Genomic DNA, 25,343 nt, shown 5'->3' on the forward strand with positions numbered 1-25,343 from the left:
TTCTGAGCCCTCTGCTTTCCTGGGGGAGTCCCAGGATGGGCTTGGCCATTTCCATCAACAATGGATCACAGAGGTCTGTGCACATTTCTGTTTAAAGAGACTTAGATCTGCATCTCAGCACTATCCTCCTTGGGACAGCTAAAGGCTCCACCCTGCCTGGATCCCCATCAATCCCCTCAGTTCCTAGAAACTAGCCTACAGGCTACTATCTACACAGGCAGCTCTGTGGAGCGGCTATCTTCTCCATCTCTAGTGGTATCAGTATGAGTAGGTCACTTAAACTACACTGTGATGGGTTTTGAGGTTGGGGAGGGAATCCTGCAGGCACCCATAAAGGGCATTCAGGGGCAAGCCTTGCACTTATAGGAAAATCTTCTGACTAGAGTCAATAGGCAACGCGAAGCTGACAGGATATAAACAGGCCCTGCAGGTGTGTCCAGGTGTGGTGTTGAGGCTGAGGCTCATGTAACCTCTAAATAGAGAGTAGAACGGAGGGAATCCATACATTTGATAGATAGAAAAGACATTTAAGACCAACTTGAACATCTCATATCAAATGTAGGCCATCCTTAAGAGGGACGGATATTATGCAAAATGAAAAGGCAGCTTTTCCTGGTGTGTTTCATTGAACACACTAAAGGGATTAAACTTGTTAAATGTGGTAAAAGGAAAGCATTTAAACATAATAGGTGTGTTCCAGAGAGATGCATACAAATGTGCTTCTTTTCATTTAAATAATGTTTAAACCCACTGTGGGAGGTTTAGGGAAGTCCTGTAGGTAGTGGGTTCCTACGAAGAGGCAAACACATTTGGGTGGAAACTAGCACTCTCTCTCCAGGCAAATGTGCGGACTGGAACAGCACATGGTATAGCAAGACAGCCACTCATCCTCCTCTGAGATCGCTGCCGCCCATGTCAGGGCTTGGGACCCACCCCAAGGTCAAGAAGAAGAGCAACAAGTCCAGCAGGGGCTGACAATGTGCCACTGGAGGAACGTCTTCCCACCCAGGCTGCCCTGCTCTACCTCTGCCTGTGATTACACACAGGCAGTCTGGGAGCCCTGGAGCTGCCGTTCTTGCCTTTCCTTTCTCTGATCCCCATTTCCAGCCCCCCACCTCCTAGATACCTTCTGATTGGCCCAAGGTGAAATCATGGTCTCCCTGGTTTAGCATCTTTGCTCTTCCCTGGTCACTCTCTGCTACAATCAGAGCAATGCTCAGAGTGCGGCTGGATGCCACTCACCCTCAGACTCCCCACCTCTGGGGGTCGAGCTGCTGCTGGTTCAGTTGTCTTATTATTTCAGACCTAGGTAGCTGTCCTCATGTGAAGGGCAAGCAACTGGAGAGACAGCTTTTCTTCTGTTCCTGTTTGAGAGAGTTGAACGCTGAGGCTGGGCTGGGGGCACTTGGTCTAAGAGGGACTCTCATGCATAAGACAGCAATGTGAGCCCACGCCTCTCACCCACTTTCCACAGAGTGGACACGGCTGCTGGAGAGGACTTCTCAAGGGCTCCCTTTCTGGTCCTCCAGTTTCCAGTGGGATTATTCCTTGGTGAAGTCCAATCACTCTGCTAATAACTTGACCTGTTCTTCCCCAGTTCACCACCCCTAAGAAGACAGCTCCCCCCTGGCAGCTTCCTTTGAAGTCACCACAGCTACAAATGTTGTTCAAAGCCCTAAGAAGATACTAGCAATTTCCCAGGTGCAAAGGCAGGGTTGTGAGAGCCTTGCTCAGTGTGGGGCCCGCATGCCTGCTCCCCTGCACAAACACTGTCTCAAGTTTAGGAAGTGTCCTCAGAGGTGTTAAACTCGGGAGCAAATGCGGGTGAGTGCTGTGGCCTGACACTGCCTCCCTCAGCGGCACAGTGAGCTGAGCCGTGGGGCTCTCCTTTCCTTACTGTTTCCCGAAGCCCCTCATCTAGCATCTGTGGTGCTACCACGTGTCACTATTTGCAATTTTCACCTATTTTCACGTATGACAGGTTAAAGAGAGGTCCCTGGATCAACCTTCCTCTTTCTCCATGACTCTTTGCCCTCGTCCTCTGGTTCTAATTCTGTGTTACAGAATACAATGGTAATGTTCACACTTTCATTGTATCTACAGATGTGTTCTTCTGTCCAAAGCCCCAGATACTGCCCATTACTGTCCTGATGCATTCACCATGCTTCACAGGAAACATGATCTGAGATTCACACCAGCCTCACCTGCAGCAAAACCCAGTACCCTGAGCCCCTCTAAGAAGGCACCTGGGGGGACTAAAATCTATGTCCTTCCTCCAACGTCACCATGGATCCGAGACATAAAACACTCGGGAAGATCACAGGACAAGAGCCTCTCAACTTCACAACAGCAAGTTCCAGATCCATCCCTGGTTGGTGTGAGAGAAACAAAGTCAGTCTCTAATCACCACCTTGACGCAAGCGTGGGTGACAGGTGTCTGTCAAGCCACCTGCAACTTACTGAGAAAGTAGGACTCCACAGACAACCGAGAGAGACCATTGCTCTATAAGGTAAACCTGTGACAAGTGCTGCCTTTCTAAGACCACAGCAGAGTCCCCAGTGTGGGGACTCTAATGCTGAGAATTCCTGTCCTCGAGGCCTTCATAGATCTATCAACAATGCTGTTCAACACAGTTTCTTCCTCTGCCTTGCAGCAGTGTCTAATTCACATACACAACTCAACAGCGCCAAAAATGATCATTCCTCCAAGGATACTGTTGAACTAAATTCAGGCTGAGACTACCCTAGCATCCAGGAACAGAAGCCAACCCCCCCCCATAGATCTATCTTGTTTCTATCACTAGATTGTAAATTCCAAGTGCCCAAGAATTTCCCTACTAATTCCATGAAAATTACTACTTTATGAAGATTTGTTAGTAAGGGTTAGAAAAAACCAATAACATGACATGGTAGGAGCAGGTACCTCTGAGGCCAGCCGGGGACACGTACTTGCTTCCTTGGCAACTTGTGCAGTGTCTGTTACTAGCTATATATCAGGCCAGTGCTACAGGATAGATGAGGGATTCAAGAGAATTAATTTTGCCAGATGGGATGATGAGGAATAGGACAGCGGGCCAGAGCCTTGTAAAGAACGGAGGACGAAGTGAAGGGGCAGAGCTTAGGTGGCCACATTCTTATTCCAGAGCCCATACTGCCTTCAGCTCCCATAATCCTCCCATCACTTCAACGTGACAGGCCTCTATTCACCTCACAGGAGTGGGAACAGCAGAGCAGGGCTGTGCTGGCTCTGCTGCTGTGGGACTCCCTTCACCTGCTGCCTGTCGCTGGATCGCAAGGGAGGAGGCACATGCCATCATCGTCCATGAAGCAAACACTGACCCCTGTCACACCAGGTCAGATCCTGGGCATGTGGGTCCTCACAGGGCCTCCTCTGTGACTTGCTGTGACTCCGTCTTTACAGGAATGTCCCTCTTCTTGTAAGGATAAAGGTCACGTTGGGGCAGGACCCACTTCTTTGATCTTAAGCTAACTGGATGATACTGAACCAGACTTGATTTCTAGACAAAGTCCACAATCCTAGGTCAGGGATGAGAACCTTGACATAGCTTCTTAGGGACACACTTCACCCACAGGCAACACTGGCTGCTATCATAGGGCATCTTCTCCATATTCCATGTTACAGTGGATATTTTTGTTTGTTTATGAGAACCGAGAGCATTTTTCAAAGCAAAGAACAGAAATAAAGAGACTGAGTCAATCTTGTTAAGGAAAGGCTGACATGGGAGGGAAGGCAGGCCTTTAGAAGTGCTTTGCTTGAATAACGTGTTTCATGTACTGCCATTTTACCGAACAGGACTGCATGAAGGCTGGACTCACAGCTCAGTGTTTATAACCTGCTCTTCTTTCTGAACACTCTATCAGTCTGGCATTTCCCTAAATCAAAGCGACCTTCCACAATGTAGAATAAATCATAGCGGCTTCATCATGCTGACTAGAAAGCATTTTTCCCACTCCAGGACAGGATGACAGCTTCACTGTCACTCAGACTTCCCTTGGTACTGTGTGGCTGAACCAGGTAGGCAGAGGTGGTCACAATTGCCCACGGCATCACATCACAAATTAGAGGGAGGAAGTCGACCAAGGCACTCCACTCAGAGAATGTGTCGTCTGCCTCTGTAATTACCGATGTGCTCAGCTGACCTAACGGCCACTTAAGCACAAAAGAAAACTGCAAGAATAAAGCCAAGGTCAGAGCCCCCGCATAGTTTGCAGTGCCTGCCTCGGATTCTCACTATCTACCAGGTAGGAGCTCCTTTGTGCCTCCAAGAGTACCGCACAGGACCCTGGGTAGTGAGACCTCTGCAGAGAGGGAACTGGTACCAACCTACACTGAGCTTGATGACATCCAGAAGAGAAGAGCAACTGGCCTGGCTCGGGGCTGCAGTGTGAACAGAGGGGCACAGTGATGTCTAGAATGGCAAGTGCTTTCTGCAAACCCAGAGCCAGAAGGGGTCAGCAAGAGCTGGCATCTGGCCCACATGCTACTGAGGTCACATTTGTATGTTAGAGTATGCAGAGGGCAAATGATCCTTATGCACACGGATAAGCACTGGAGAAAAAAAAAGTTTAAAAGTTAAAAAGTTATCTCTCTGAAGGAAGAAGCTATTTGGCTATTCTCCCAGAATGCTGGGCAAAGGGTACTTTACGACCTGGTAACCTTGGCTACCTGTTAAGTTAGGCCCTGCACGCATCCCCCTGAATGTTTGTTCATCTCAGACTTTCCTCCCCTAAAACTGGGCATTGCTTCTAGGCTATAAAGTCACCCTTAGGGGTGATGTCATTTGTGCTTCACAGCGGCCGCGGTGACTTCTGGGTTATCTGAGGGCCAGGACAGTCCTGCATCCCACAGGTGCTATGGTCACTTCAGTCAAGCGTCTAGACCCTTATCTTGAGCATTGCTTCTAAGTCAATAGAACCCATCTTTATGGAAGAAGCCATAAGCTCTTTGTAAAGAGCTTCAATGTAAACATGACTTAGGTTTTGTTTTATTTATGTAACTGAGTCAGTTATCAGAACACCTTTTTCCTAAGCTGGGCTGAACGAAGTCATCTCTTTATAGACAGTTTCCCTGCCATCCAGAAAACCTACTGGATCCCCCAACAAGAAGTCATCACTCTAGACACATCTGACTTCTGAGGGGTCATACGTGAGGGCCTGGAGCCCAGTCTTGGTGAAAGTTTGTTAACCTGTCACTACATCATAATATAAGGGCTTACAAACCTATCAGAGAATGAGCCAGCCGACCGTGGAGTGTTTCCATGTGGAAGTGATCAACTCCATTTTCCTTGACAAGCAGAAATGGTAGCTAATGACCGAATGTGAAAATGTTACAATCTGAGATGACAGATGTGCCCGGGCAAAAAGAAGTGCATATCCCACACTGTGGCACACTCAGAGAAGGCAGTGCCAAGTGTGAACAGTCATTGTTCCCAGGCTGAGAGCTTTGCACAGCTCTTGAGACCTGCTCAGATGTAGAAATTAGGATGGAGCCACAAGTCAACCAGACAAATATGGCAGCAGAGTGGTAGCTACGAACACCAAACCCTTAGCTAGCAGAGATCCTCTGTTGACCCTGCACCACTACCCTGCATAAGGTGGGTAAAAGGAGGAAGACATCCAACTTAGCCATATCTGCATTTATTTAAAAAATCAGGACCCAACCTCTACCCTACCTAACCCAAGCCAGTGCTAAAAGACATGGATCTGGTTCCTGCCTCAATACTCTGTGACCTTGTGTGTAGGACTGTGAAACCTCTTAGGAGGGACCAGAAACAGGTCAGGAGAATGAGTAGACATCTCTGGAAAGTAACCATGACAATATTAACACTATGGCTATTCTGCATGCTTGGATAAACACTCTTAGGGAGTTTGGTACATGCACGTCCTCAACCAAGCACATATATAAAACTGTTCAGGGTCAACCTCAGAGCAGATCTATGGGACTGCCTGACTTCAGCTGGGGACCATCTCCCTCCTGATGTTGTTCATATGACCATTCTTGGGGTGTTCTGAGGCGTTCCTGTGGTTTCTCAACAGAGGCATTTATGTTGTCTCTAAATAGAGATAGCAGACTGCCACAGCCTGATCCCTACCATACTGTGTCCATTAGGGAGCAGTCTGTGATAGGACATGGTGGCAGGAGCCTGCAGACACTGGCCAAGTCTCTGAGTGAGTACAAACCAGGTCCAGCCTCTCATTCTCTGCTTGCAGATCAGGTTGTCGCTCTCAGTACTTCTCTTGTGCCACACCTGCCTATACCGATGGTGAGACTGTAAGCAAGCCCTGATCAAATGTGTTCTTTCACAAGCTGCCTTGATCATGATGTCTCTTTACAGCAATAGAACAGTGATCAAGGGTCAGTGTATCATTAGAGAAAAGCTGAAGCTTATGCAAGGGGCGAAGAGCAGCTCTGCTCACTACTGAAAATGGATTCCCAGGAAATTATGTGCCATGATGCACACACTCAACAAAGGGTCAAGGTTGAAAAAAGAAAGGGAAATAGGAGAAAAGACTATAGACACTCACTACCATACGCTCCCGTGTGACAGGCTGTGCAAATAAACACAAGCTTGTGTGTGAGCCTCCTGGCAGTCAAGGCTAAGAGGAAAGCTGGTAAGTGAAGGCTTCCTCCTCATCACAGTGCTAACAGCAGCCACCAAGGGCCAGGACTTCTGAGGAACTTTTGGCTGGCAACTGGGAAGAACCATCCATGGATTCCCACCAGCTTCCTCTTGGGGTTTCTGTGTCTTCCCTTTATGAAAGCCAAGAAATTAATATCAAAGCATCTCCCTAGAAAGTCCTCATAACCAGTGCAAAGTCTGGGTCAACTCCAGAATAAGAACAATGGACACAGACTTAAACAGGGCTAATTGAACTCTGACACAGGAAAGGTGAGAGGCCGGGGAGTATCCCAGGTGAACACATCGGAAGGGGCTCTGAGACAGTGGGGCCTGGAGCTCAGAGGGGTTTATAAGAAACTCAGGGTCAGATCAAGCTGCCTGCCCATCAGGGATCTGTTTTCACAGAGAGTGGATGGAAAGTCAAACCACTAACATGAGGCTCAGAACTGTTTTACCCATTCAGACTCAGGATAATAAAGTCAAACATCCATGAGGACCTTCAACAAATAATGTAGTCTGGATTTAATTACAGATAAAAGAAATCTGACTTCTATTAAAATAAGAGCAATTGCATATAAAAATGGAAATCACCTCGTGAATGGAAATGCCATTGTCCCGGTGTACACTGTCTTGGAATAAGAAAGCTATGAGGCTTGGCCCTTGAATAGCTTTCCTTAAGACAAGGCTGAAGGAGCTCTAATGGAAGGAGTTCCAGGGAACTCTCCTGCTGCAGATTTCTAACCTCAGTAGATGCAGACTTTTCTCCTGTTGCCTCAGCTTACTCACAGGTCTCATGCCTCTTCTACCACAAGCGCAGTCGGTCACCACCTTCCTGGTTGGTTATATGTGATGCCGCCTTTCTATCAAGTGTTTGTGAGAAGAGAGGTCTTGGACTCCATGACACAGATTGAGCATGGGACTTAATTCAGAGCAGATGTCATGGTCTGCATCTAGCAACACTATATTCTCTACAGGATGTGTCACCAACAGTTGGTGCAGCCTACACCTGGCTTACTAATCCTCCGCCATGCAGAGTAGTAGGAGACTACTAGCAGAAGGTACAGTCTGCGTGTGGCCCATGTACCCCAAGTAGCCAAATGAGGTCTGTGAGTTGCATGGGGTCACCAGATCCCATTGATTCAAACCCTCCTAACACAGCCCACCTCTTTGGATCTGAGGTCAAAGAAGACAAAGTTCGGTCTCTCCCCGTGGAGATGCAGGCTGAGAGCAGGAGACTAGCACCACATCTGAGATCCTCAGGTTGACTGTGGCTTTTCCATGGCAAAGCTCATAAGTCATGTTTCTTGGCCTGGAGAGCTCCCCAAGATCTCAGTAAGTGTTCCCCCCTTTAGTGTGGAAACTCTGTAAGTGTTAAATTGTCACCAGCACTCAAGAGGGCATCAAGAGCCATCAGTGCATTGAAGAAATTCTACATTAAAATGTTGGGCAGAAATGATAGGTTGGCCTCCAATACAGTAGTACTGGCATCTCACTCTCAGAGACAAACTTCAGGTCACTCTGATGTTTGCCAGCTGAATGCCACCTGCACATACCCATGCAGAGATCCTTCATCCCAGGGGAACCATCAATGTATGCAGAATCATGGTGAATATATGAGTCCACACTATGAAATGTGACCCCAAAACGCACTGATACTGGACTTTCAGTGTGTGGCCGTGGGCTTGGCCCAGAAAGGGAGGGTCACTGAAGCTGCCAGAAGTAAAAACACTAGCATATTTTCAAGCATGTTTTATCACATCAGTAAATCTTTAAGATATAATTGAATTATACCACAATGAGGGGACGCTGCTTCCCTGACTCCCTAGAATCTCAGCAGCCTACATTTGTTGAAGGTCTGACATCACAATCAAAGGTGGTGTGTGATGTGGGGTTAGGATGAAGCTCCAGTTCCACAAATTCTTTCCAATAAAGACTCCTTTCAGGGCATCTCATGAGGAACAGGGGTCACAATGAGTCCCCCCACAATGCCTCACAAGTTTTTCTCTCATATCTCAGATCTCATAGTTGCATACATTCAGTAAGTGTCAGGAAGCAAAACACCCAGGGAGTGGTGGATGTCCTTTTACTTTCCATCACTACAATGGAATACACAGGTAGAATACTTTATAAACAACAGAGGTTTGCTTTGGATCAGAGTTCTGGTCCACCTCTGGTGATGGCTTACTTGTAACAGAGCCCAAGGCAGCTCATGACACATGAAAGGCATGCCTTCTTGTCTCTCTCCTTCCCAAATCCAAGAGGATTTGATTCCGGGGCTCTGTCCTTGTGGCCTTTGTATTAGTCAGGATTCTTCAGGATAAGAGAATTTATAGAATTAATATATTTATAAATATTTATTAGAATGACTTATAAGCTGTGGTCCAGCTAATCCAACAACAGTTGCCTATGGGCAGAAGACCAGTAAGTGTTCATTCCTTGAGACTGGGTGTCTCAGCTGGTCTCCAGTAAATGCCAGAATCCTGAAGAAGTAGACTCTAATACCAGTGAAGGACTGAACTTGCTAGTGAGGGTAAGAGTAGCAGGCAAAGAAAGAGCTTCATTCTTCCATGTCCTTACTTAAGCTTCCCAGAAGAAGATGTGGTCCAGATCAGAGGTGTATCTTCCCACTTCAAACGATCGAGTTTAAAGGTGAGTCTTCCTACCTCAAAGATCCAGATTAGAAGTGGATCATCCATCCTACTTCAAATAAACAAAATTTCCTCCCAGGTGTGCCCAGCAATTTTTGGGTTTTAGTCAATTCCAGATGTAGTCAAGTAGACAGCCAAGGTCAGCCACCACAGCCTTGTCTAAGGCAACCACTTCCCAAAGACCTTCACCCTCTTACTATTTTTTAACAGGAAGGCCCCTCCCTAACCTGCCTCTTTTACACCCCTAGTAGGTTCCATATTTGCTGAGTTCCATGTCACTCTGAGAGCTTTGCCAGATGAGACAGCTGGCCAGAACGTTAATATTCTAAGCTTTGTGGCCCCTGCAGCCTGTTAAATCTCTAAGTTCTGCCTCAGTCATGATCATAGCCCACGATAAGGCATACACCAAGAGTACTGAGCTCAGTGCCTGAAGCAGCAGCTGCTGAGAGAGACTGAGGACCACAGTCTGCTGTTCAGGTTGCCGGACAGAGCAGTGTGAAGAGATGGGCCGGAAATCATAAAAGGTTGAGAGGAGGGAAGGGAGGCCCTCGTAAACGTATATCAGAATTTCTATGGAGTCAGACGGACTGGGAAGTGAAGAAAGCAGCGGCAGACAAAGAGAAGAGCGGGCCTGCGGGACTGGGGACCCCGGCAAGGGTGGATGCAAGCATTCTATGACTGTATTCATGAAGGGCTGGCTGAGTGTCCTCTGGTAGGGGCAGTCTTGGCAGAGCCCCGTGGCCTGCTACACAAGTCCAGACTTTACCTTCACGACTTCCATGCATGGGGCCAGGAGACTCCCACGGGTTGGGCTCTACCTCCCCAGTGGGGCCGTACGAGGACAGCCCTCATGTATATGTGTCACTAGTTCTCAAACCAGAAAGGAACTAGAAGCTTCTGCAAGAGAGGCATTGCCTTCCAAGTGACAAGGGAGCAGTGAACCCCAAGGGTAGGTGCGTAAATTCCAGTGTCAAAGCTAGACATTAAGGGCATCATAGATCAACCCAAAACAAACATCTCTCTCATTCTAGCAGAAACACAGCAGACTTCCGGAAAGAGGTGGCAACCTGAGCTAACCACGAGGAGCCGTGGGAGGTACCAAGAGCGGTGAAGATGGGGACCGCTTGTCTGTTCATATGCTTTGTGTTCTGGGAACGAGCCACGCAATTGCTTTTGCTAAAGATTTAAAACTGAAAACTCATTTCCTCTGCAAGTGTAATGAGACGAGGTGTTGATAAGGAGCAAACTGTCTTCAGATCTAGGAGGAGTGACTGTCCATCCGCCTTTAATCAGACAGTGTGCAGCGCAGATTAGCGCTGTCCCTCGCAGCTGCTGTGGACAAGATGATAATTCTGTATGCTGACACTGTCTCTGTGCCATCTTCACACGCCACACTTGGTATAATGCAAGTTCTCGTGTCAACAGGCTTGGCCTGTGGAGAGAGGCCAGGGAAACACCTCATTCAGTGTCCCATTAGTGAGTACACACTGCCGGTGTCCTAACTCCGGGGGTACTGTGGGGCCTCCTGTGGAGGATGGACACTGATGGTTGCTCTCTCTGTGATTAATTGCATTCTCTGACTCCAGATGTCCTGCGGAATACCGGGCAAGCAGTCAGGGCAGCAATAACAACCAACCGTTCCACCCAAGTCCTTTAGAATTTCAACGATGCTCTCAAGCCAGCTCCTTCCCAAGTCACTCAGCACTACAGCAACCTGTGAAGGGCACTCTTTAGTCTCTTTTGAAAGAGAGGACACCTGCAAGTTTCAAACGACAAATGTAGAAGGAGGCCTTGGGTGGAGGTTCCTGATCCTGTCTCCTCCTTAACTTTATCCCATCAGCCACAGAGGCTTTGAAGCCGCAGAGAGGACACCGAAGAGGACTGGGAACAATGAGGCCAGCTTTCTCCAGTTCCTGGGCCAGGAGACACATCTAGTTGCCATGGAGATTGGCATCTGCAGAACTCCCTAAAGGAGGCTTCTGATAGACACTTCTTCCCTCTACTCAAAGACAGCCTGCTACGCTGATCTGAGGGAGGCTACCAAAAGGACCCCAGCTGAGGAGGTCTACGGGAAGGGGTCTCTGACTCAGGGACTTCAGGAAAGTGACCCAGGCTGAGGGGAGGTGCTACAAGAAGGGGAGAAAAGATGAGGGAAGCTGCAGAAAGTGCTGAGGGTGGCTTTAGTAAGGGGACACAGGGAAACTCTAAGATCGGAAGTAGGGTAGGTAAATAAATCCAACAATCGTCCACGTGGAGGCTGGGTAGCTCCAGATATGGCTAGAACTGGCCCGCATGCCGCCCTTTCTTCCTATTGACCACTTTGCAACTGCAGTCTTCACTGTACCGGGGCTGTGGTCCTGCAGTACTGCCCCCAGCTGTGGTTCCGATAGGCCTGGACTGTTTCTGATGAAGACATGCTCTGAAGTCAGAGGTGTTCCAGCCTCTGTGTAACTCAGCCATGCATCTAAGAAAGTGTGTCACCAGGGGCAGGCTTTGAGGACTCAGAAGTTCCAGTCAGGTCTAATGGCTCACTCTTTGTTCCTGAACAAAACTAGGATGAAGAGATAGTGCCAGGCCTCAGAGGGCCAAGGAGACAAGCTGAAGAACTGGGCCATTGAGAACTAGACAGCCATGTCTCCAGAGCCAGTTACCTCCTGTCTAGCCTGATGTGGCCCCACATATCCTGGATTGTCAGCAGAGTCAGGCATGGCTCAATGACAGTTGGAGATGAGACATCCCTGACCACCCCTACACACAGGTAGGAACTGATAGAAAGCATAGGTGTGCCTTTGATGAGGGGCTCGGAGTTGGAGCCAGATTTCAGAGCAAGCTCCCTATTCTCCCTTCTCTTCATCTAGTTGCCATGGGAACAAATATCTGTAGCACTCCCAGAAGGAGGCTTTTGATAGACATTGCTTCCCCTGCTCAGAGACAGCCTGCTAAGCTAGCCCGAGGGGCTTCAAGAATGTGACCTGGTGTATGCAGGCTCATACCTTGCCTTCCTCCCCCAGGACTTATCTGAACCCACATTATATATGCAAAGTCACTCTGTAGTGCTCACTCCTGTTTCTGGAACAAGGCACTCCCAGCTAGGTGTGAAGGTACTTCCATTTCTGAGACAAGAGGAAGCAGACACACCTCTGTGTGTGAACAGAGACGATACACCAGGGAGGACGCAGGTGAGATACCCTGGATCTACAGAAGACAGTTGACACTGCTGAGTATCATGAGGTGAGGAGGCATCAGGTGTCTGCCGAGAGTCCCTGTGAGGCTGACACTCCCTAAAGCCATTGCTGCCACAGCCGCTCCTGCCGCTGCTGCCACTGGAGGGGACCCCTTCAGCAGATGCAGCCTCTCTGGAGCACCTGCTAGCCGCTGTGCCCTGGCCATCACCAGGCACTCTCCAATCCGTCTCTGACCCAGCAGGGCCTTGAGGCCATGAGAGTGGAGGGGAGACAGCCGCAGCTGCAGGGAGGAAGAGAGATGCTCAAAGACAACATATTAACATCCACAGAGCACCAAGGAACCAAATCCCAACAATGGCCACAGAAAAGCCCTGGCTTGCTACCTGTCCATCTTTATCCTGTCCTGATAGTGTTGACACCATAATTCTCCACTGTTTAGATGTTCACAGCCCGAGTCATTTTGGACAAGGTTTCAAGATAGGTTGAGCCAGGACCTGCAGGTCACTGAAAGCTGTACTTCTTGTAGTCATGACCTGTTGTAGCAGTGGTTTCTACTATGCTGGTAAAACCCTTTAGGGGGAGCTTATTTCATCTTCTAGCTTGTCGTCCATCACCCAGAGAAGTCGGGGCAGGAGCTTAAGAAATGCACCAGAACCAGGAACTGATTCAGAGGCTATGGCGGAGTGCTGCTTACTGCCTTGTTCCTTGTGGCTTGCCCAACTTGCTTTCTTATTCCATCCAAGACCACTTGCCCAGGGGTGGTACCATTCACAGTGGTCTGGATCCAAATCATTAAGCACAAAAAATGTCCCCTAGGCTTGCCCACAGGACAATCTAGTAGGAACATTTTTTTCCATTTGAGTTTTTCTCTTCCCAAATGACTGTAGCTTGTGTCAAGAGGATCAAACACTAGCCAGCACCTGCCTTAGGTAGAGCCTGTCTGACCCAACGGGCCAGGCCTACAGGGGGAAGATGTGGTTTTCCATTCTGAGTGTATCTACACACATGACTGAACTATACAAGTCAGCTCTCTGTGACTATGTTGAGACACTTGAGACAATCAGAGGTAGAAAGGTCTGTTTCAGCTCACAGTTCAGAAGAGTTGGTGTGTGGCTGTGTGGTTGACTGCTGTGGGCCTGTGGTAAGAGTGCATAGCCAAGAAGGCTGCTCACCTCAGGGAAGTTGGTGTGGTGAGTAGAAAGGGACCTGAGTTTCCAATATCACTTTCAATGATATTTTTGAGATGACCCAGTTCTCTTCCACTCGGGTCACCTCACTGAGGTGCCACTGCCTTCCACTACCAATGCAAGTTTAAGACCAAGACTTAGCACACAGCCCTTGGGAGACAGACTACATCTCCTCCAGAAGCCACCCCTAGTACCAACATGGGCAAAAATCACATTCTTGTTTTGCTCAATGTGTTTATCCCCGAGCACTTCCTGTATCAGTAGTGACAGACATCCACGTAGGTACAAACCAGGGAAGGAATGTAAACTTGCACCTGCTCTTGCAGCAATGCTGTCAACACCACGACCTCCCACATCTGGCCGAGATCCCATCCAACCAGTTCCCTGCTGCCTTGCTGCCCCTGTCTGCAGTTCCTGTTCATGTCATTTCCCTTATCCATGTCACTGTCCCAATCCACATGATCATCTGCAGTCACAGGACTGTGCTTCTCTATAACCTGACCTCTTCCATGCCACCTTCCTTGTTCCTACCCCAGTTCTCATCCACATCACTACATCTGCCTTCTCCCCTCCCATCTTCTACATCTTTCCCCAGTAGACTTGATGACCCATCATGTCTTGCATATCTCAATCTGAATAAGAGGTTTTCTTTAAATGCAATTAAAATGCAAGTCATACCTTGCCACTCTGCCTAAAACCCTTCAATGGGTGTGGTTCAAAATAATTTTATCTTGCCTTTGAATTGTTTCCTCCTGAGACCAGTTGAGAATAGGCAACTCCTGAGTACAGAGTCAGTAAATGAGCCAGGCACTGCACTAGATACTACTCACTGCAGTCACGGTGCCTCCTGAGGTAGAAGAGCAACTTTGGTAGGAGAGTCTGACCTCAGGTCATGGAGGAGAGGCAGAATGAGTGTATTCAGGTGATGAGGGGTAACATAATAGGAAGTTTAATAAGTGGGGTCTCCACAGAGAGTGAGGAAACATAAACTCTGGCTTCTACAAAATAAGCAAGAGCTTTTTGTTTTTAAAATGAGAAATATAAATGATGATAAGAAACTAAGGAGTAAGGAAAAACTCCCAATGAAATAAGAGTAAGAAAGAACTTTCTTTTTTGGAGCACAGACATGGGCACAAGGCCCCACCCCCAGGCAGCTGACAGCTGCTGAGAGAAGAGGAGGAAATTATGTTAAGGGTGGAGTCCTAGGAGGCTCGCCATGCTTCATGGTGGGCTCCACACCCAAGAGTTTCTAGGCAGCGCAAATTGGATTTGATGGGTTTTGAAAAAAAAAAACACAGAAAGTTGGGTGGGTAGGAATCTAAGAGGAATTATGGAGTGAATTTAAATAAAATGCATAGCATGAAAGTCTCAATTAATAAAAAAAATGGAAAATGTAATGAGTGTCAAAAAGAAGGATAAATAAGGAAGGAGGAAGCGAGAGAGGGAGCGAGGGAGGAAGGGAGGAAGAGAGGAAAGGAGGGAGGAAAGGAAAAAAGGGAGAAAAAAAGAAGGAAGGAAGGAAGGCAGGAAGGAAGGATAGACTATTCTGTGGTTGTCAAAGTGGCTGACAAGCTAAGTACAGAGCCACAAGACTATCTGTGTCCCCATGCCCTCCTAAGCACAGGATGCACATCTTTGTTTAAGACCTAATCAGCCACAAATTCCAATACTCACCCCCAAGCTCTTATCCAGCAGACCTCCCGCCAGCAGGTGAGCAAGTCAGGAGAGTGCGCCAGACGAACAGAGCGGAAGACCACTCATCCAGGAACAAGAACAAGGGAAGTGGACAAGACTGGAGCTCGTTGTGGGCAACAAAACAAGTCAGACTGGAAAAGACAAAGGCGTTGTGCTTTCTCTCAGATGTGGACCCTGTCCTTTGAGAAAGGGTACAGACTAGAATGGGATTTCGAGTAGAGAGGCAGTGGGAAAGGGAACAGACGGGATGGGGGGGGGGAGAGGACATGTACAGATGCATGAAAAAGCCACACTGAAACCACGATCTTTGTATAATTCATATCACTTAATCAAAGAAGAAAGTAGAAATTAAAATAAATTAATTAAGTAGAATTCCCAGAAAGGAGTCACCTAGGATCAGGAAGAGATTCTAAATGATAGAGAGATCACACTTGCCATTCAGTGTTAGTACCGTGTGGTATTAGGTGGGGACAAACTCGGTATTAAAGTGTATACCTACTCACTAATGTACGTATTACTTTTTATAAAATTAATTAAAAATGTAAGTTCTATTACAAGGGTTATACCTCCTTCACTAATGAAGAAGACTATGACATCTCTGTGACACTCAGTTTCTTGGAGGCCACATGCAAACCATGAGTGGGCTTTCAGGTAGCTCACAATAATCCCACAAATTTCTGCAGAAGGCTCTGTTAGCTTTATGACCATAGCATCAATGGCATTCCATTGTCTACCTGCGCCAATAAGACATTAGGAAGTTTTTGATGACACTGGTAGTGTTCTCTGTCACCTTCTAAAGATAAAGGATCCAGGAGATGCCTTTTAAGACAAAATTCAACTTCTCTATCCATACTTGGAACTGTCCTCAGTAGGTCACCCTGGAACCAGGACTCTTTGAGGGTGCAATGGGTACTCACTGTACTTGGGAAGGTGGTCTCAGACTTATTTTTTTTCATACAGCATTAAGTCCATCCATAAAAACATGGCATTGTTAGAAACATGAAGGTAAGACATGTTTTACATTATGCACTCTATACATGCTTGAGCAGTGAGAATCACGTGGCTCGCACACCTATCATGGTGGAGTAGTTCCAGAGATACATGGGGCAGACTGGCAGAGCCAGAATTCTGAAAGCCATGAATATACAAGACTCCAACCTTCACTTCTCTTGTGACCTCTTCCTCAGTCCAAAGTTAGCGCATGGCACGAATGCATTAGAAATGGCCAGAAACGAGATCGGAGAAAGTCAACCTCTCTCTCCAGAAGGCCAGTAGTGAGGTTACTGTGTATGAGTATGTAGACACAATTTTTTGTAAATAAGAAGACTCTCCATGATAAATTGATCACTCTCCACTGAAAGGCCACACATTTACAAAGGGATGAACAGCACAAATTGAACTTGACTATCCTTTTTTATTATTTTCATTTTTATTAGTTCTTTGAGAATTTCATACAACATATTTGGACCATGTTCCCCTCTAGCCCATTTGATCCACTTACAGTTCTTTAACCTTCTAGCCAATTCACTTCCATGTGTTGCTTCCTGTCCTGGGATGGTCTGTCCGTGATAGAGGTGCATCTCTGTGCAAAACCCAACTGGCTGCTCTTAAATGTGTTCAGTTGTCACTCATGTGAAGTAGATGCTTATTAAGGAAAGACATGGCCTAAAGTCTACGTGGGATCAAAGTCTTCGAAACTTAGTTCCATTCTTTTCAAGTGCAGAATCTCCAGAATAATATCTCCAAAATGACGCAGGAATAATGACACAGTACTCCACCACATCATGTCCCAGCTCAAAACGCCTTTTTGTGTTGAGTTGGCCTGGTTAATTATCAATCGACCACGCCCCTTCATTTTGGTGCCCTACCGTGCGTCTCCCCCTTCCTCCTCCACACCCCCTGCCGCGCCTCTGCACAGCTTCTGCTCCCCGTTGCCCACAATAGAAGTAGCAGCGCGGGCTGAGCACAGTCCTGGAGCCACTGGGCACTTGCAACAACTGCACCGCCCCAGAGCAGCCCTTCGCTGCCTGCTGCGTGCGCCTCTCCCTGGCACGCTCTCACACGCCGCGCAATAGTCCACACAATTGTTCCACAACATTTCCCTCGCGCGCCAGCTCCATTGGGGCAGGGAAATTTCCTTTGCACTACCCGCGATCAAGGCCGCGGCTTATCGGCCCGGCATGCCTAGCAGGTTCGCCTAGCACTGCTGCTCCAGCCGCACTGCTCGGCTATAACCCACACAACATACAGTCTGTAAATTTAACCTCTGGATTTAAATATATAAATTTCAAAATTTTCCTCCAGTTCTGACTCGCCTGCCACATGGATTCAGGTACGCCTTACAAACAGGCAATGAGATGACCCTGTAAAACTCATTCCTGACAATTTTTGAAGTCTAAGCACAAGTTTGCTTTTTAAGTTAGACCGTTACCCTCTGATCACTCCACACAGAGCATCCCAGGGCATAGAGGTCCCTGTGAGCAAGTCCAACAGCATTCAAAGCAGAGGACATGAAGGGAAGGCCCCTTATGAATGGAGATAGGGCGCTTTCTACTCTGTCATCATAGGACAAAGAAGATGCCATAAGGGGATGAAGCACACCCGTCTCGAAATCAAGAGAAATACTGTTATTTAAAATCGCTTATGATTCAGCAACAGAAACAATTTACAAATTTAACAATGTGTAAGTTTAAAGAGGACCAGTGCTCTTCCATGCCTGGGACTGTGCCCTCAGCCTGGCCTCTCAGAAATGGACTTAAAGCACAAGCATCTTCCACCACCTCACACCAAACACCAGGGCTGCTGTGCTATGTGCATCTTCCCTACCGCCGAGATTCACAGACCGCTGCACAGAGGAGTGCTCAGTGGGTCAGAACACCTTCTGGGAGATGTACAGACTGCCCTCCTCTTCTCCAAGTAACTAGTCAGTCGTGGTTTTCGGTGACATCACCACTCGCCCACCAGAGCAGAAGTCTCAGAGACGCCCTGAACCTATCTAGAAGTCACTGTGCTGTCTCATACCTCTAGGCCCTGAGATGGGTCCGTGAGGGCAGCCAGAAAGCCCAGAGTGCTCCTGGGCACCACAGTATGAAATCTTCTCGCACAGAGCTACAGATCCCAACCCTCACTTTGCAGAGTTCCACAGCTCAGACACAACAAGGTCTCCTGGCAGAATCCAGGCCCATGCATTAGAGAAACCAAACAAGGAGGCCCAGCTGGGCTCAGCCCAACTCACATCATCTCAGACTTGGCCAGTGGTGACAGTGTAGTTCCAGGCTGTTCTCTGCCATGGCCATGTACATACGTGTGTGTGTGTGCATGTGCACACACACACACACACACACACACACACACACACACACACATGAGGAAACAGCCTTACCTGTGGCCTTGGTGACATCTGCAGTTGTCATATTTTGGATGTTGGCATTCACTTTGAAGGTCACTGCTGGCCCCAAAACTCTGGAAGAGATCATTTAGGAACAGGGTCATTTCTACATCAACATGAGAAACTGCTTGTCTGTGAGCTTCTGAACACTGGCCGATAGAGATGCCTAGGGCAGCCTTCGCTGCAAAACGCTGGTGGTGTTTCTCTTGGACACTAGGGCTCAGTTTCCACTTCTAGTCATTCTACTGATGACTTTACTTTTCACTAACTCACAAGTACATTGCCCCCCCCCACACACACACATACACTATTACACTAGGGATGTACTCTCATTAGAAGAAAAGCACTCAGAGCCAACAGTGGCCGACAGGAATTCCTGCAAGTGTAAAGGAGAAGCTGTTATGGAAAACAGCTTCAGTCTTGAGCACCAGAGTCAAGGGCAGATTGGGCAGAAGTGGTCTTCAAACTTCTTCCCACGGGAGCCACCCCCCACATCATTAGGAACTACTTAATACAAAAAGCCGCTGTCGGGGACTTGCTAGGCAGGAGTGAGTAAAATGCCTGAAACTTTACGAGAGGCCACGCTGAACATGATTTTGAAGGAATGTGTCACTTTACAGTGGAAATCATCTGTGGACCCCTTGTATACAGGAGCAAGACACTGTATGTAGCAAGCACAGGACTGGGTAGGTGGTGTCTGCTCTTGAAGGCAAGTGAACCCTGCTCCACAAACAATGGCCCTAAGACTCTTCATGAAAGGGACACCTAAAGGACCTTCTGAAGGCAAATTCCTGATAGGTTAACAATAGGAAAAGCAGCAACTTGTGGTGGGCGATGGTAGCTGAGGAAGTCCTGGTGTGGAAAGAGTCCAGGTGAAACCACCCCTCACCACCTCACACTTTTGCTAAAGTATAAAACTGCCCATGACAATGAAGCTACCGCACACCCCCAGCCCCGTCCTCCCTCCTCCCTCTCAGTGCAGACTTGGCTGCCATTTTCCCTTACCTAAAGTCCCAACCAACTCGGATGCTGGGTCTGCACCTCTCTCTGAGCTTCCCCCTTGGCTGTGGATTGAGATGATCTCTGCTCACAGTGTCTTCACCTCAGCTGCCAGGACCTCAGACTCAGCATCCCCCAGGCAGTCCCGGACTCCTGCACACTGGATGCTGCCTTGCTACAGCAGGGCAGATGATGGCCATTCCAGCAATCCAGCACCACTTTGGGCTCGGTAAAATCTCTACTGAGTAGTTATCTTCTCTGAGGAGTACTAACCTCCAGGCCTTATATCATCGACAGCCAGAACTCAAGTTCTATTAAAATCATGGAAATCCTGGCATTATATTTCCAGTGTCATCTAGTCCAAATTGGTCTCACTGTATGACAAGATGGAGGAACTTCTGTGGTAGGCTTTCTTGTCTGAGAATCCAGAACCTTGGAAGTTACCATGGTATTGATGTGGGCATAGGGAGTGGCTGCCACCACCTTGCTCAGACCACAACTGTCCCGACACGTGCCTTGCCCACAGGCTCTCACTCCCAGCTCTTAGGGGAGCTCAGTCAGCACCCTTCCTGGTTTTATTCAGGCCAGTGTTTGTCGGGGGCATGATCCCTCCTCACATGTCATGTCTATCACCTCCCAGTGATAAAGTCTCTTTCTAACACCTTCTAGAAAGTACTTTACCTATAAGCATCTGATACCCAGTGCTTAACTGTAGTGTGAGTTACTCCAGACCATTCTTAGCTTCCCACCTCTGGGAAGCACTGGGGTGATTCTTATTAGTCTCTGTGATAGAGTCAGGGCACTTAGGTCTAGAATTCTCTTGATGCTGAGAAAGTCCTTACTCATAGGAGAAATGCTCAGCCACGGAAGCCACACACATCTGGGAGATGACACCAGGGTACACAGCAGTCACCTCCTCAGAACTCCAGTGTGCCTTGGGTGCCTGGGATCCCTTTCTGAGAATCTCCCTACAGGGCATTCCCAGACACACTAAGGAAGCATGCCAGTAGCTCTATGATGGAATAGCTTCAGAGGATGCAGTTATCCTACCAGAGAATGTCCCCAGATCCCCAGATATCTTTCTCAGCCAGAAGATTAGCCTCGACAGCCCCCGCTTCTCCTGAAGGAAGGCACAGATGTCTGCACCTGCATACCTCCCAAAGAATTCTTGGCTTTGCATCTCCAGAAGGGATTTCTAGGAAGGAAAGTATTGGGCCCATTTGCTGAGAACTCTGGAGATAGGTAGCATCCATGATCTCTAAATGCTGACATGTTGCATCTTTGGTGGCCCCCTCCTCACCATGTCCGGGAACGCTCATGACAGACGGTTGTCTGAGACCCGAGTGCAAACCTGAACATGTCCTGTATCCCCAGACAGTAACAGGCTCTCTCATACCACCAGACCCCAAATCCTGACATGGAGATTTATTTTTAGTTATGAATGCCTGGTCTTATCTTAAACTTGTCCCACTAGCTCTTATAAAGTAATTCAACCTGTGCCTCTCCATCTATGTTTTGTCTGTCTTTCATTCTGTATGTCCTACTTTCATGTTTCCTCCATGCCTGGCTGGCAGCTGTCTGACTGCAGGGTCATGGTGTCTTTCTTGTTCTCTCTTCTCAAGCCTAGATTTCTCCCCCTACTTATTCTCTCTGCCTGCCAGCCCCATCTATGCCTTAACTGCCTAGCTATTAGCTATTTAACTTTTCAGTAGACCAATCAGGTGCATTATATAGCCAACGTAAAACAGCAACACATCTTTACATAATTAGACAAGTGCAATATAAACAAATACAACACATCTTTCTATAGCTAAAGCAATAATCCACAACATAAATAGATAAATGTAACACATCTTCACATAGTTCAGCAACTACAGCAGATTTTTACATAGTTAAAGTCATATTCCACAATACTAGACCACATGGACTTCTGTATCATAGTAGTTTCCGTACTAGGCACGAGGGTTCTCTGATGTCTCTCAAGAACCTGTGCAGAGTATCCATCAATGAAGGCCAGTGTGGCTGAAAACAAGCCTTATGGTATCCGAGAACTCCCTAGTAGAAGTCTGGCACTTGGGCAGACAAAATGTCACTTGTGTCCTTGTCAATGCCACTGGGCATTTAGGAACAACCTTCACAGATCCTATGTGTATTTCCTGCTTATGAAAAAGAGCCCCTGGCCTTGCATGCTCAGGGTAAAGGGACAAGAACCAAAGACAGGAACCACCACATCTTATGCCATGCTTGGACCCATGATGTCCCCCTAATGGTTGGCTGGTTATGCACAATGCTCACAATATACAGAAATATCCGCCTAAGGAGCGCCCTAGTTCCTGTATTGGGAATCTATGTCTCTGCTGTCTGTAATCCTCGGTTCTACAGAGAACCCAGGCATCTTCATGTTCTTTTGCCAGTGTGGCAATTATGGTTGTTCAGAATGGGACACTCCACCTCCATTGTGTCACTCAGGAACTTCCTGCAGAGCCTCCCTGGTTGAGTGGGTGTGACCAGATCTGTGAGACTCTGGGAGCGCTCCAAAGGGCTTGCTGAGAAAGCAAAAGGAGAGGCTGGGCTTAGGACTTTAAGGGAGGAAAAATGACAGACACTGAAATGCTCAGTGAGTGAGGGTCATTGCATGAGGCTCTGCAGGGCCTGAGGAGAAATCTGCTCTGATGACAATGGCAGTGACCCTTGGGATAAGAGCTGCAATGATCTACCTGCACCAGAAACTCCTGGGCCAACCTTTCTCCCAAAGTCACTCCTCCTGGCCCACACGAACTGTTAGAATCTTCTCTAGGATGTGACAATTTCTACCGAACCACACTGGAAGTTAGTTGTGTGGTCATACAGAGGACCACTGATGTTAGTGGTTAGCTCTACAGCACAGCAGTTGGTTGGCTATCTCTACCGCTAGAACCTGGTATAGCAAGGGACGTCCTGAGCTGCAAATAGGCTGACTCTGGCTTTTATATGTACAGGATAAGCCGGTCCTCAAGCTGATTGACAGGCTATAACTTCTAAGTGTATAGAGTGCATGGGGATTAATCGACCCTCAACTGGTCAAAACGCAAAGGATAAGAAACTGTGGAGCAGTTGGCCTTAAACTAGACAGATATAACAAGCACCCTCCCAAATAGCTCAGGGAACATTGCAGAAGACAGGGAGGAAAGACTGCAAGAGCCAGAGGTTAGTAAAACTACTGCAAACTAGTGTCTTTGGGGTATGATGGGGTGTCACACTCAGGAACTTACAGTTTCTGGCACAACACCTCCCCAAGACTGAGCAGTGGAAAGTCCAGCATGGACAGAGGAGGGCTCCTGTTCCTACCCAAGGGTCTTACTGCTCGATAACGGGTCACAGTGTCACACACTGCATACCACACAGCAGTCAAATAAAGATCAGAACTGGGGTATAATTAGGATGATTCCCTAGCAGACAGGAAGAAAGCTGAGCACTGAGCCAGAGGAAATGCCCAGGTACAGCTGGGAAACCAAGGCACTCGCTTTGTTCTGTGACTTTCAAGTTTCCCTTCAGATTCAGCGATAATTACTGAGAACACACGGCAGACAATCTCATTATCCCTGAGAACTGTGTTCTCTGATGTCACGGGACACAGTGAACACCAGAGAGATGCTGTCCCCAGGGAAGCAGGTCAGGTTGCTGGAGCTCTGGCCACAGTGTGGTGGGGACACAGAGCTTCGTCTTGAACAGAAATGAACAAATCGACCCCTTTCACTCCACACTGGTGAGTGTCTAGTATTGAGCTCACAGGCTGCATGCAATCTTGAAGACATGCATGTTTCCTCCATATGACACTGCAGTTTGGCAGTTCTTCAGCACTATGCTCAGGGGCATTTTAAACTGGCAAAGCACCAGATGAAATCTTGCCAACAATGTGAACGATGTAGCACTAATCAGACTGCAGGAGGGACCCCTGTTCTCAGTATGAGCGCCTCCCCCTGCAGCTTTGCGTGACAACGTGAACGCTGGCAGCCAGGGTGTGTCCTGTGTGGCCAGGCATGGCCATGAACACGACACAGCACTGAAATAAATCCACACATACAGATGTGCAAACAAGGACTCACTGTTCCTGCTGCCGTGCGGAAGCATTTTCACACCCAGTACTGATCTCCCTGCCTCCTTCCTGGTACAACTGCAGAGACCATGACGTGGACCTTCAGGGTCCCACTGGACAACTGCGGACGTTCTTGCCCTCTGACTTTGGCACTGAATAGTGAGGAACTTATAAAACTGGGATAATATGATCTACTTTGAAAGGTATTTGTTTTAGGCCTTTATAGTTGTTTGGCTTCTTTCTTAGTCAGGCTTTAGTTTGTTTCCTTTTGAAGGCAAAGTCCCACGATGGGGTTCAGGCAGGACTTCAAACTTTAATCCTCTTGCTTTATCCTTCTGTGCATGTACTACCTTGTCGAGTAATAAGCTATGTGGTCCTCTAGAACTAGAGAGAGACACAATTACCAACCCCCCCATTTAAATGAGCATGTATATTTGTACGTGTGGGGGGTGTTTGTGTGTTTGTGTATGTATATATATAGTCACACATATATCTGTGGGGAGTGTGTGTATGTGTATGTGTATGTGTATGTATGTGGGGTGTTTCTGTGTTTGTGTATGTATATATAGTCACACATATATATGTGGGAAGTGTGTGTATGTGTATGTGTGTGGGGTGTTTGTGTGTTTGTGTATGCATATATAGTCACACATATATATGTGGGGAGTGTGTGTATGTGTATGTGTGTGGGGTGTTTGTGTGTTTGTATATGTATATATAGTCACACATATATATGTGGGGAGTGTGTGTGTATGTGTATGTGTGTGGGGTGTTTGTGTGTTTGTGTATGTATATATAGTCACACATATATATGTGGGGAGTGTGTGTATGTGTATGTGTGTGGGGTGTTTGTGTGTTTGTGTATGTATATATATTCACACATATATATGTGGGGAGTGTGTATGTGTATGTGTGTGGGGTGTTTGTGTGTTTGTGTATGTATATATAGTCACACATATATATGTGGGGAGTGTGTGTGTATGTGTGTGGGGTGTTTGTGTGTTTGTGTATGTATATATAGTCACACATATATATGTGGGGAGTGTGTGTGTATGTGTGTGGGGTGTTTGTGTGTTTGTGTATGTATATATATTCACACATATATATGGGTGGATTGTGTGTGTATGTGTATATGCGTGTGGGTGTTTGTTGTAAAAGGAGCAGCAGATCGCTTCCTGCTGCCTGGCTAGCTTAACCCCCAAAATAACCACATGGAAACTGTATTCATTTAAATACTGCCTGGCCTATTAGTTCTAGTCTCTTATTGGCTAACTCTCACATCTTGATTCAACCCATTTCTAATAATCTGTATGTCACCATGAGCTCGTGGCTTACTGGGAAAGATTTAGCATGTCTGATCTGGCAGCTTCATAGCAGGCAACTCTCTGCCTCTGCCTCCTTTCTCCCAGCATTCTGTTCTGTTTACTCCACCTATCTAAATTATGCCCTATCAAAATGCCAAGGTAGTTTCTTTATTTGACCAATGAAAGCAACACATAGAAAGAAGACCCTCCTACAGGTGTTT

The 25,343-nt window shown here is 47.4% G+C and overlaps 1 protein-coding gene across 2 annotated transcripts in view; it reads right to left on the reverse strand.

Annotated features, from left to right (window-relative positions):
* Window positions 1–25,343, reverse strand: part of Ptprn2 (protein tyrosine phosphatase receptor type N2) — a 733,386-nt gene that overhangs the window by 347,730 nt on the left and 360,313 nt on the right. For both annotated transcript variants that reach the window (XM_085698049.2, XM_048437696.3), the window contains one exon: window positions 18,739–18,818. In XM_085698049.2, coding sequence (XP_085554175.2) covers window positions 18,739–18,818 — 80 coding nt within the window. The remainder of the gene's footprint in view (window positions 1–18,738; window positions 18,819–25,343) is intronic.

Source organism: Myodes glareolus, chromosome 11, assembly GCF_982192425.1.
Source record: "Myodes glareolus chromosome 11, mMyoGla1.1, whole genome shotgun sequence".
In the NCBI taxonomy this organism is placed as follows: Eukaryota; Metazoa; Chordata; class Mammalia; order Rodentia; family Cricetidae; genus Myodes; species Myodes glareolus.